We start from the raw sequence: 13,779 nt of genomic DNA, 5'->3' as shown, positions 1-13,779 counted from the left end.
TATATTATAAATATTAGTAATATAATATATTTTATAATTAATATAATTATAATAAAAAGAAAAATCTAAGTAATAATTAATAATAAAATATAAGAAAATTTTATTTTATTAAATCTTATTAATAAATTATAATTATCTTAAATACCTAAAAATAAGCTTTATTAACTTATAATTATAAAAGGAATTATAATAAAGTATAGCTAAAAAGTAATTAATATAAAAATTATATAGCTTTTAATTAATATATAAAGTATAAAATATTAAATTATATTAGATATTATAATAATTTTAAAATATAATATTATATTAAAAATACCCTGGTTATAAATAAGTAATTTATAAATTAATTAAAAAACTAGCTAATTTTAATAAAATTTATTAGAATATAATTATAATACTAAAAGTAGCTTATAAAAAGCACTTTATTTAAATTATAATAGGCTTTTAAAAATATATATAATTACTAAAAAGCTAAAAGCTAAAATAATAAAAATTCCTAAAAAATACTTAAAGTATAATAAGCTATTTAATAAAAAGCTAGAAATAAAACTACTAAAGTATTTATATTAGAATTATAAAATTAAATTTTAGCCTAGTATTAAACTAATATTTAATAAAATTTATTTCTAGAACTCTAAGTAAAATAAAGCACTTAAAAAATATCTAAAAAATATATTAAAAAAAATATATATAATTATTAAAGTTTTTAATAAAATACTTAATTTTATAAGTATTAAAAAAAAATAAAAAACTATAATTATATATTAATTATTAATACTTAAATAAAATTATAATTAAGAATTAATACCTATTATTACTTATAATTAAAATATAAAATAAAGTTAAAAAAACTAAATAATTTATTATATTTAACCTAAAAAAAGCTTATAATTTAATATAAATAAAAAAAAGCTATAAGTAAATAATAGTATTTTAAACTAGTAAAGAATATTATAAGTACCTAATAATACCCTTTAAACTTACTAATATATTAGTAATATTTTAAAAGATAATTAATATAATTATATAAAAATAACTAAAAATATTTATAATTATATATTTTAATAATATTTTTATTTATTTAAATATACTTAAAAAATATAAATAATATATTTATAAAATATTATAAACCTTATAAAATAATAAACTTTTAATTAAAGCTTTTAAATATTAGTTTTATAAATAAATTATATACTTTTTAAGCTATATACTTATATATAAAAAAGTATAAATAAGCCTAAAAAAAATTAAAATTATTTAAAAATAACTAATACTTATTAACCTAAAAAAAGTAAAAAAATTTATTATATTTATAAATTTTTATTAAAAGTTTTTAAGTAAATATAAAAATATTTTATAACTTTTTATTAACCTAATAAAAAAAAAAGTTAACTTTAAATAAATTAAACTTAAAAATATAATATTTTAAAAAATAAAAAAATTAATTATAAAAAAACTTATATTAAAAATACTTAATTAAAATAAACTTTATAAGCTTAAAATAAATACTTTAAACTTTATACTAAATAAATAACTTAAATAATAAAATAATTAAGAAAAATTACACCTAATTATATTCTTTTTAAAAAAACTCTAAAAACCTAAACTTAATTATGTAACGGCTAAGGTTCCCAAGGGATAAACTAGTCGTAGTTTATGTTGGCAGAGCCACTAGGGCAGTCAATCTGAGCAGTTGGGTGTTACGTTGGTAATAGGTCGTAGACCGTAACCAAGTGATCAGAGTCAAAGAGTTGTAAGCGAGGCTTATTCAATGTAATGATCTGTGTTGAAAGCTAAGGAGCTAGAGGCTATCTATGAAGCGAATTTGGGGGTCCCTATATACTACGGTTGCTAGTTATCGCGGAGGTGAGCATCCTCGATGCTCACTTCCAAACACTGGTGAGCGTTGTGCATGCTCACTTATAATAACTGAGCGTCCTTCCCATTGGTCCTGTCGTGCCGACCAATGTTCCGTGGCCCGTCATGCCTGTGCCGCCCGGCGGCTCCATGCAGCCGGCCCAACCTGCAGCCTACGTGCTGGGTCGTAACACGATGTCCCCTCTCCCATGGTCTTGTCCTCAAGACCTAGGCCTTGTTTCATAAGTAGTTCCTCTGCCCTTTTCTTTTCGTTGGTAAGTTCCTCTTTCTTTTCATCCTTTGTGATGTCCTTCTGACGCCATGTCCAGTCGTACCGTCGTTCCTCGTACCCGAAAGCGAAAAGATCCCTCGTTGAAGGCTCCTTCTACCTTACGGAACGATCGCTTGGCTGATTCCATTGAATCGTTTGGTTACGACGTCATGCCGTGTTCCTTTTGTTCCGCCCGTGGTCTTCGTTGCAAGATGATTGAGCGTTCCTCCAAGTGCGGGGAATGCGTGCGGCGGGGGCGTTCCTGTGATGCTTCTGGTGTCGCGATTAGCTCGCGTAGGTGTCCTTTTTGTGTGTCACTGTTTTTTGCTAATGAGTGTCCTTGTAGTTGGTCGCATTATTTCCGAATCGAAACGTTTGGATCAGGAGGAAGAGAGAGCGGAAGAGCAAATGCTCAAGGCTCAGGCTGAGTTGAATGAAGCGCTGGCCCGTCTAGCGCGACTGCGCCGCCAAAAGCGGCAGTTGGTTACCAAGGGTCAACAAATGACTCGCTTGGGTCTGCAATCGCTGGATGAGTTGGAGGAGGAGGAGCGTCGCGAATCCGAGGCTGTTATCGATGCGCAATCTCTAGGCGCTATTGACGTGTTGGATTGGAACGCTGTGTTTGGGGATGCCTTGTTGAATGCTGCTGGTGATACTGCCGTAATAGGTGCTGGCAATTCTTCAGGTGCTCCGTAGGTTCCCATGTGTTTTCCTCGTCTCCATAGCTTTTCCATTTAATGAGATATTGGCGTGTTTTGTTTCTTGTCCTCATGTCTAAGATCCGTTCTACTTCATATTCCGTTTCGTTCATGACTTCGATGTCTTCTTCTGCTGGTGCATTGTTTGGTGCTTTCTCAAGAAGTGAAATGTGTACTATAGGATGATTCCTCATAGTCTTTGGTAATGAAAGTTCGTAGTTGTTTGTCGATATTCTTTTCTTGATAGCGAATGGTCCTAATTTTTTGTAGTCCAATTTGTCGCTTGGTCGCGTTGTTTTGATGTTTCGTCGGAGTAGGTAGACCATGTCTCCCTCCCCAAAGATTGGTCCCTTCGATCTTTTACGATTATGGTATTGTGCCATTCTGTTTCGTACGAATTCCAATTCGTGTCGCATTTCTTCGTGCAATCTCTTCAGTTCATCTGCTTGCAGCATCGCTCGTTCTGCTTGCGGTCCTTCGCGCTGTGTTCGAAATACTTCGGGATTAAATCCGTAATTGGCGTAGGCTGGTGTTTGCTTTGTCGATTCTGATATCGAGCTATTGTAAGCCAATTGCGCTGTAGGTAACCATTTAACCCAATCGTCCTGTTGATGATTGATGTAACATCGTAGATACTGTTCAAGCGTCTGGTTCAATCTTTCCGTCTGTCCATCTGTCTGTGGATGGTATGCGGTGCTTAACTTGTGATTCGTTCCAAGTTGTGCCATAAGTGCTTGCCAAAACTTAGAAGTAAATGTACTTCCTCTGTCCGATATGATTTCTTCTGGCAGTCCATGGTTACTTGCTATTGTTCGTAAGAACACATATGCAAGTTCTTCTGCATTGCTTGCTTCTCTGTACGGTAAAAAGTATCCGTATTTTGTGAGTCTATCCGTGACCACGAATATGCTGTCATATTCCACGTTGGTCATTGGTTCTTTTGACATTGGTAGCTTCGTAATATGATCGAAAGCTATCGATTCCCATGGTCGTGTTGGTACTGGTAATGGTTGCAGTTCTCCGTATGGCTTATGTCGTGAAGCCTTACTTTTTCCGCATTGTATGCATTCGTTGACAACCTTTTCGACCATTTTCTTGATTCCTGAGAAATCGTATTGTCGTCGTATCTTATCCAGTGTCTTGCGGATTCCTTGATGTCCGTAGACTGGATGTTCATGCATTTCTTTGATGCATTCTTCTTGTAATTCTGGTGGTATCCAGATTTTCTCTCCATACATTGGTACTCCTCCTGGGTGGCATGTGCATCCCGTCGGTACGTCCCCAATGTGTTGTATATTGTCTGTTGCCCATTGGTGTATTTTGCCGTATACTGGGTCTTCTTTCTGTACTTTCAATATGGCATTCAGTTGTTTCTGCTGGAAATTGCCATTTTTATTGATCTCAAGGAGTGGTCCTGTTGCTGTAGGTACTCCTGTATCGTAGTCGCTTCTTCGACTTAGAGCGTCTGCTCGTCCGTTCTCGGATCCTTTTCGATGGATGATTTCGTAGTCGAATTCTGAAAGATATTCGGCCCATCGAATTTGTCGTCCATTCAATTGTTGCGTCGTCGCAAAATGAGAGATGTTCTTATGATCGGTATACACCTTAACTTTGTGTTTGCTTCCCATGAGATAGTGTCTAAATTCCTTGAAAGCATTGATGATTGCTAGGAATTCTTTGTCGTAGATGGGGTAGTTGAGTTCTGCTCCATGAAGTTTCTTCGAGTAGAACGCAATAGGGTGTAGTTTTCCGTCATCGTCTCTTTGTCCAACTTGTGCTCCTAGAGCAAAGTCTGATGAGTCGGTTTCTAGTTCCGTTTCTTTTTCTGGGTCGAAGGTTCTCAAAACAGGTTCGGATGTGATGAGTTCTTTGATCTTGTCAAAGGCACATTGCGCCTCATCGTTCCAATTCCACTGCTTATCCTTCTTGGTGAGTTCATCCAAGGGTGCTGCGATTTCGCCGTAGCTCTTGATGAATCTCCTGTAATAGTTCGCAAAGCCTCTAAAGCTTTGTATGTCCTTGACATTCTTCGGTGTTGGCCAGTTCCTTACTGCCTCAATCTTTGTCTTTTCCATTCGTATCTCGTTTGGTCGTATCGTGTGTCCTAGGAAGTCTACTTCCTGGGTATGGAATTTGCTTTTTGCTGGTTCCACTAGTAACTTCGCGTCTTGTAGCGCTTGTAGTACCTTGTGTACATGTCTTTTGTGGTCTTCCAGGGTTTTTGAGAAGATCAGTATATCGTCCAGATACACTACCACAAAATTGTCCAAATATTTTCGTAGTACGCTGTTGATCATTCGTTGGAATGTCGCTGGTGCGTTGGTAAGCCCGAATGGCATTACCAGGTATTCGAATAGTCCGAACTTCGTTCTAAAGGCTGTCTTCCATTCATGGCCTTTCTTTATTCGAATCAAATTGTATGCTCCCTTCAGGTCCAAAGCGGTGAACCAATTCATTCCGTGCAATCGGTCCCGTAGTTCCGATATTAGTGGCAACGGTGTTCGATCCTTCATGGTAATCGCGTTCAATCGCCGATAGTCCACTACTAACCGCAGTTTCCCGTTTTTCTTTGGAACAAACATAACTGGGTATCCAGCTTCTGATGTGGATGCTCTGATGTAGCCTTTCGCTAACATCTCGTCGATGTACTCCCGTAGTGTTTCGAGTTCTCTTGCGTTTAAGTTGTAAATCTTATGGAATGTTGTCGACTTTCCGTCTATCAATTCAATCTGATGATCCCATTGGCTGTGTTCTGGTAATCCGGTTTCTAATTCTTCTGCGAATAATTTTTCGTATTTCCGGTATTCCTTAGGGATATTCTTGAGTCTTTCTTCTTTCGTTATTGGGCTTTTGTCGTCTTTATCGTTCTCGTTCCTCTTTTCTCCTTCGAGTTTCTTGTTTGTGTTCGCGAGGTCTTTCCTTAAGGTGGCAATAACCTTTCGGATCTTGGCTTTTGTCTTCTTGTTGCTTATTGTTGTTCGTATCCCGGTTTGTAGCGCCGTCGAGGTCGTTACGGTGGATCCAATTGTTTTGACTGCTTTTCTGCCGCTTGTTTGTTGTCGTTGGTCCTTGGATAACTTGCTTGAAGGTTCTTTTTCTTCAGAACTCTGTTCATGAGCTAAGTTATGACGAAATTTCGTTCTTTCTTCCGAATTCTGCTGATTCTGTTGGCCTGAAGTCTCGTTCCACTTCAGTTGGCCTGTCCTCCAGTTGATCAGTGGGTTACTCTCCCATAACCATGGGTACCCTAACACTAGGTCGTGTTCCGATACGTCCATAACATCGAGTTGAATCACTTCTGAATGACTTTGAATCTGTACTTCGAGATGATCAGTCTCTTGGTTAATGATTCCGTCATTATAGGCAAAAAGTTTTCCTTCGATATCAGTTAACTCGTATGGTGCCTCTTTGTGTTTCCACGGTAGTTGGTAACGATTCACAACTCTGGGTGAGATATAGTTGCCCATCGCGCCACTGTCCACAAGTATGCGAACGCGATGTCCCATGACTTCGGCGTCTAATACCATTTTGTCGCTTCGTCCGTTCTGGGTTGCGTTGAGGGTCATTAGCGTCTTTCTTTTCATGCCAGCCTGTAGCCCTTTTACAGATGGCGTGCCTCGTTTTTTGAGTTTTCCGGAATAGATTCTTCTGCGATTTGTCGTTTCATTTCTTGGTACCATTCTGTAGGTCCAGTTCCGTTTTGCGGGTGCTTGAAGCAAAACCCATCGTCAAACATTTGACATAGGCGATTGTAAATTTGGTTTTTCATTTCTCCGTGTTTTTCGCATCTTGGGTTGTCGCAGTTTACCGCATATTTCCTGTTGCATCTGGGGTTGAACTTCTGTTCGTTGTACCACTTATCCAACTGTTGTTCACTGTGGTATGTTGATTCTGTGGTTCCCCTGGGGTCTTTCTGTTCGAGTATGTCTAATGCTCGCTGTGTCCGTTTGTATGCTGCTGGTGTTCCACATTGCCACTTGTGCCATTCCCTGGCCTTATCTACCATATGTTCTGAACAATTAGGTAGTGGGCATACCATGTGGTCTTTTGTTTCACATCGAGGTGACTTGAGTAGTAACTCCCTTCTGTGTGTTGGGATTTTTCCCTCATACACATACTGATGCCACTGCCTGTTCTTCGTATGTACATGTAACTGGCATGTGTCTGATTCACATACGTCCGTAGGATCTGTATGAGCTCGGCATTTGATGGGTGTGTTTGAATCGGGTTCCAAGATCATCGTTTGATCGTTATTGATTATCTTCACTCTCCATTCTAGGAGTTCCCATCTGAAGTATGGTGCTTTGATCGGATATCCTTTCATCCTGATCGGAAACGCATCCAATCGTGCCTTGGTTTGAAAGTGTGCCTGGCACATTGCAAACGCGCATGATGCCCATGCTAAACGTGTATGTTCCGCGTGTCTTGGTGAGAGTCTAGGATCGTCTTCCTTCTCTCCTTCCGGAAACCATAGTGTCTGGTTTTCCATTGCCGTGGTGGTGTCCACTGCTAGAATAGGAATTGCGAAATGTTTTCCTGTTGGTGCGGGGAAATATCGCTGTACAGCTTGTTCTTGTGTGGCTGTCAGCCTTGCAGGCGTTTCTTCCTCGCTTCGTTCGTCTTCGGACGCTTCTGGAGTATCTAGGATTGCGTTGTCGTCATCGACGCTCATTTCCCTTACTCTATCTTCCGGTTCGTCGAAGGTGGTGAGGATTTGTGCGTCTTGCTCCTCCCTATATTGTTGTTCCCTTCGATTCTTCCTTGCTTCTGCTTGTTGTCGCACCCAATCGAGAATTTCTTGGTGCGAGTCTTCGTCCAAATATTCTGGCGATTTTGGTTCATGGAGTTCCTTTCGTCCCGTCATTGCAAGCGTTCTCTTTTCCATTGATTGTTCGTCCAGGTCTTCTTGTACCAGTTGTTTGGCTACTTGCAGTCCGTTTCCTATGAAGTTCATAATTTTCTTCTTTGGTTTTCTTGGTTCTTTTGGAAACCATCCTCTTTCTTGTTTGCTGCTCATGTGAACGTAGCAGTTGTCGTCATAGCAGAAGGTCCAGTTGAGGTTCTTATGTTCCACCTCTGATTCGGTAACTTCGATTTTCTGTTGGTTAGTAGAATTGAGTTGTTTCTTACCTCCTTCTGGTACTGGCTTCCATTCTTTCCTGGGTTTCTTGCATTTATTGGCGAAATGTCCTGGTTTTCCGCAGTTGTAGCATTTCTTTTCCTTTTTGTCGTCTTTCTTGGTAGCGTCAAGCTCCATTCGTCCAGGGTTAAGAGTGTGACCATAGGCAATAGGTTCGTCACGCTTTCTGCGTTGATTGGCTTGGTAACTCTTCCCTTTGGCAGGGCTCCAGGTTCCTTTACCCTGTTTCTTCTGTATGCGTCGCTGATACTGTCTGTCGTCGATTCGTACCGCCATAGCGATGTAGTCCGATAAGTTGTCTGGTCTGTTCTCCCTGTAGAGTTCATCTTTGACTTCTTCCTTAAGTCCTTTATAGAAAGCTGACATAAGAGGTTCGTCCTCCCAGTCAAGCTGAGATGCAAGTTGTCTGAAGCGAGCGGCATAATCGGATGCCGATCCCTTCTGCTTGAGCCCGTCGATGTAGTACTCAGCAGCCCTAGCTTCGTCAACTGTTCCAAAGGCCTTTTTGATAGCTTTTTCGAATTCATCGTAACTTTCGAAAATGGTGTTGGTTTCTTCTTCGCGGTCGTCTTTTTCTTTGTTAAGGTAGTCCCTCATAATGGGTTCAAACCATGCGAGTGCCACTCCCGTCATACACCCTCCTGCGTGCAGTACCTTGGCAGAGGATTCTTCCATTTTGGTCGGGAATTGTCGGTGGTAAGCCCTGAGTTGAGTGAGGAATCCTTGAAGCGCACCCGGGGATCCGTCGTACGGTCCTGGTGCCCTGGGTCTAAGGATTTCTCCCAAGTCCTTTTTAATTGTGGCCGCAGTCGTGGCTTGTTCCTGCCGTTCTTCTTCCATCTGTTGGACCCGTTCCCGAAGGCGTATGATCTCAGCAAGCATGTCGTGAGCAGAGATGGTGGTTGGTCCCTCTCGGGTTTCATTGGATCCAGATGCGGTGGTAGTCTCGCGTGGTGCCATGTTGACAGTTATCAGGTATTGCTCAGAGTGACGCGGTAGTAGTCTGAACAAGAGCTTTCAACGTGTAACGGCTAAGGTTCCCAAGGGATAAACTAGTCGTAGTTTATGTTGGCAGAGCCACTAGGGCAGTCAATCTGAGCAGTTGGGTGTTACGTTGGTAATAGGTCGTAGACCGTAACCAAGTGATCAGAGTCAAAGAGTTGTAAGCGAGGCTTATTCAATGTAATGATCTGTGTTGAAAGCTAAGGAGCTAGAGGCTATCTATGAAGCGAATTTGGGGGTCCCTATATACTACGGTTGCTAGTTATCGCGGAGGTGAGCATCCTCGATGCTCACTTCCAAACACTGGTGAGCGTTGTGCATGCTCACTTATAATAACTGAGCGTCCTTCCCATTGGTCCTGTCGTGCCGACCAATGTTCCGTGGCCCGTCATGCCTGTGCCGCCCGGCGGCTCCATGCAGCCGGCCCAACCTGCAGCCTACGTGCTGGGTCGTAACAAATTATAAGATTTATAATAAAAAACTTATAATTATTATTAAGTACTTTAAAAAATAAAAATATTATTTTATAAAAGTAAAATATTAAATTAAAATTTATATTAATTATAAGAATTTTATATTATTTTTAACTATAAAAAATCTAAATAAATAATAAATTAAATAATATAAAACTTTTATAAATTATAATTTTAAAATTATATATTATAAAAAATCTAAAAATAAAAAAGTAAATATACTTAATTAAAAAAAAAATTTAAAATTAAATAAATAAATAAATAATATACTTTTATTATATACTACTAAAAATAAAAACCTTATATTAAGTACTTAAAAAGTTAATATAACCTAATAAGTTAAGCCAAATAAAATATAAATATAATAAATTATATTATATATTAAGAATAATAGCTATTTAAATAATTAAAAAATAAAAATATATTTATTTAAGAAAAATAAAACCTTTTTATATAATAAATAATAATATATTTCTAATATACTTTAAAAGTAACTTATTAAAAAAATATATAAATACCTTTTATATAAATATTAAAATATAAAAAAAATAATTAATAAAATAAGAAAATTATATAACTTTCTAAAAAGTAAAAAAATAATATAAAAAATTATTAAGAAATATAATATATATAATAAAGTAAAAGTAATATAATATATATTATATAATAAATTATAACTAATATTATTACCTAAAAAAATATAATAAATTATTATTATAAACTTTATTATTAAATTATTAAAGTTTAAAAAACTAATAATAAAAGTTATTTATAATAATATTCTAATTATTATTAATAAACTTATAAAATATACTTATTATATTTTTTATATAAAATTAAATAATATTAAAAATTTAATATATATATTTTTTAAAATAATTATTATATAATATAAATTATTAATAAAGCTTATATTAAATTATAATAAATTATTTATATTAAACTTTTAAAAAAGCCTTATAAAAACTATAAAAGTTAAGTAAAGCTTATTTATAATATTTTATTTATAATTAAATAAATAAATAAAAATCTTAAACCAGATACTTAAATAATATTTATAAAATTATATTAATTACTAATAGAATAATTAGGTAAAATAGCTATTATTAATATAATAAGTTTATAATAACTTTAAGATTAATAATATAAAAATATTATTATTTAAGGTAAATTATAAATTTAACCTTATTATTAAAATATATATAATATAAAAAATAAACACGCTAATAATTATAATATATATAATAACTATAATAAAAATATAAAAATACTTATAATAAAAATAAATATTTTTATAAAATTAAATAAAATATTATATAAATAAAAAGAGATTATTAGTACTAATCTTAAAAAAAAATATAAAATATACCTTATTTATAAAAATATTAAAATAAAATAACCTAATAATAAACTTAACTAAAAAAAAATTAAATTATTTTTTATTAAATAAAAAATCTTAAATATTAATTATAAACTATTATTATTAAATAAAATAAGAGTTTATTTTATATTTTATATATTATTATTAAAGAAAATATTAAATAAATTTATAATTATTATAAATATTATAATAAAAAATACTAATAAATATAAAGTTAAATAAATATTTAAAGTATAAAAAAATATAAAAAATTATTATTATTTTATTAAGTAAAAGGGATATTTAAACTCTAAAAATACCTAGAAACTAACTAAAAACCTTATAAACTACTTAATATTACTTAATGTAACGGCTAAGGTTCCCAAGGGATAAACTAGTCGTAGTTTATGTTGGCAGAACAACTAGGGCAGTCAATCTGAGCGGTTGGTTGTTACGTTGGTGATAGGTCGTAGACCGTAACCAAGTGATCAGAGTCAAAGAGTTGTAAGCGAAGCTTATTTAATGTAATAATCTGTGTTGAAAGCTAAGGAGCTAGAGTCTATCTATGGAGCGAAATTGGGGGTCCTTATATACTACGATGGATCACTTCTCCTGTCGTGATGTTTCCCTTTGGATCGCTGTTATGACCGTGATCCCGCTTACACGGATCACGGTTCCTTCTGCGATCCAGATGTGACGGTCGCTCCGACTATTAATCCGTTGTCCGCCCTGCCTGTGCCGCCCCGTGGCTCATGCAGCCGGCCCAACCTGCAGCCTGCTTCCTGCATACGACTGGGTCGTAACACGATGTCCCCTCTCCCATGGTCTTATCCTCAAGACCCAAGTCTCGTTTCATAAATAGCTCTGTAGCCCTTTCTTCCGTTAGTAAGTTCCCTCCTTCTTCCATTCTCTGGGATGTTCTGCTGACGCCATGTCCGGTCGCATTTCCAAGCCGAAATCGAACACAAAGAAAGATAATGGTCGCGAACGTGCCAATCTTATTGGTGTTATAAATTCATTCGGCTGCCCTGCGGACATGCCTTGTACTTATTGTTTTAAAAACGGTAAATCCTGCCGTATAGTGGATAGGAGATCGCGATGTAGCGAGTGCGTGCGGCGTGGTCGCCTATGTGATGGTGTTTTAGTGGCTTCTTCTTGTGGGTGCTGCCACAGCCCTTGTTTTGTCTGTATCCTTTTACTGACAGTATTTCTTAGTAACGCGCTTACTGGAGCAACAGAAGAAACTGGAGTCAGAGGAGGAGGAGGCAGGTAATAAGCTGTTGGAGCTTCACACACAGCTGGCCGACCTTCAGTCTCAGCTCTTCACAGCCGTAAATCGATTAGCCCGAATACGAAAGATCCGGAATCGTGTCAAGGATAAGAGTTCAGAATTATTTCGTCGTGGTATGGCGGAGTTAGATGCTGAGGATGGGATTCTGCCCGCTTTAGACGCTCACGAGCGTTAGGTGGTAAATGATTTGGGTGCGATAGGTGTTCCTAAAGAGAGTGACTGGTCTGCTTTTGGGTTGGGCGAGGAGTTCTTAGATCTAGGTCCCCTTATACCTCCTGCGCCTTCTGGTAAAACTGCCTCAACAGGTGCTAGCACTTCCTCAGGTGCTTCATAGGTTCCCATGTGTTTTCTTCGTGTCCATAGTCTTTCCACTTAATGAGGTACTAGCGTGTTTTATTCTTTGTCCTTACATCTAGGATTTATTCCACTTCGTATTCTCCGTCGTCCAAGACTTCAATATCTTTTTCTGCTGGTGCATTATTTGGTGCTTTCTCGAGAAGTGAAATGTGTACTATAGGATGATTCCTCATAGTTTTTAGTAGTGAAAGTTCGTAATTGTTCGCCGATATTCGTTTTTTAATAGCGAATAGTCCTAATTTTTTGTAGTCTAATTTGTTGCTTAGTCGCATTGTTTTAATGTTTCGTCGGAGTAGGTAGACCATGTCTCCCTCCCCAAAGATTGGTCCCTTCAATCTTTTATAATTATAGTATTATGCCATTCTGTTTCGTACGAATTCCAATTCGTGTCGCATTCCTTCATGCAATTTCTTTAGTTTATTTGCTTATAGCATCGCTCGTTCTGCTTGCGGTCCTTCGCGCTGTGTTCAAAATACTTCGGGGTTAAATCCGTAATTGGCGTAGGCTGGTGTTTGCTTCGTCGATTCCGATATCAAGCTATTATAAGCCAATTGCGCTGTAGGTAACCATCTAACCCAATCGTTCTGTTGATGATTGATGTAGTATCGTAGATACTGTTCAAGCGTCTGGTTTAATCTTTCCGTTTGTCCATCCGTCTGTGGATGATATACAGTGCTTAACTTATAATTCATTCTAAGTTGTGCCATAAATGCTTGCTAAAATTTAGAGGTAAATATACTTCCTCTATCCGATATAATTTCCTCTGGCAGCCTATGATTGCTTGCTATTGTTTGTAAGAACATATATGTAAGTTCTTCTGTATTGCTTGCTTCTTTATACAGTAGAAAGTATCCGTACTTTATAAGTCTATCCGTGACCACGAATATGCTGTCATATTCCACATTAGTTATTAGTTCTTTTGACATTAGTAGCTTCGTAATATGATTGAAAGCTATTGATTCCCATGGTCGTGTTAGTACTGGTAGTAGTTGCAATTCTCTGTATAGCTTATGTCGTAAAGCCTTACTTTTTCCGCATTATATGTATTTGTTGATAATTTTTTTGACTATCTTCTTAATTCCTAAGAAATCGTATTGTCGTCGTATCTTATCCAGTGTTTTACGGATTCCTTGATATCTATAGACTAGATGTTCGTGCATTTCTTTGATGTATTCTTCTTGTAACTCTGGAGGTATCCAGGTCTTTCCATGGTATTTTGGGATAATTCCGGGTTCTACGAGACATTCTTCTGGCGTGTCTGCAAACCTAACCTTTTCCTTTGCCCATTATTGGATTTTCTTGTATACTGGGTCTTCGTCTTGTACCTTTA

The 13,779-nt window shown here is 36.4% G+C and overlaps 2 protein-coding genes across 2 annotated transcripts; one reads left to right on the top strand and one right to left on the bottom strand.

The window, feature by feature from the left end:
• Positions 1-2,720: 2,720 nt before the first annotated feature.
• Tf2-12_7 (Transposon Tf2-12 polyprotein) lies at positions 2,721-8,926 on the bottom strand (the record flags this gene model as incomplete). The annotated part of the gene is made up of 2 exons (XM_066130145.1): positions 2,721-6,371; positions 7,004-8,926. 2 exons carry the CDS (start codon positions 8,924-8,926, stop codon positions 2,721-2,723), a joined length of 5,574 nt encoding a protein of 1,857 aa, XP_065986245.1.
• Positions 8,927-11,732: 2,806 nt separating this feature from the next.
• Positions 11,733-12,267, top strand: G6M90_00g034220 (uncharacterized protein; the record flags this gene model as incomplete). Its single annotated transcript, XM_066130144.1, has 2 exons — positions 11,733-11,805; positions 12,017-12,267. 2 exons carry the CDS (start codon positions 11,733-11,735, stop codon positions 12,265-12,267), a joined length of 324 nt encoding a protein of 107 aa, XP_065986502.1.
• Positions 12,268-13,779: the final 1,512 nt, after the last annotated feature.

Source organism: Metarhizium brunneum, chromosome 2 (assembly GCF_013426205.1).
Source record: "Metarhizium brunneum chromosome 2, complete sequence".
NCBI lineage: Eukaryota > Fungi > Ascomycota > Sordariomycetes > Hypocreales > Clavicipitaceae > Metarhizium > Metarhizium brunneum.
This window is presented reverse-complemented; position numbering and strand designations above follow the sequence as displayed.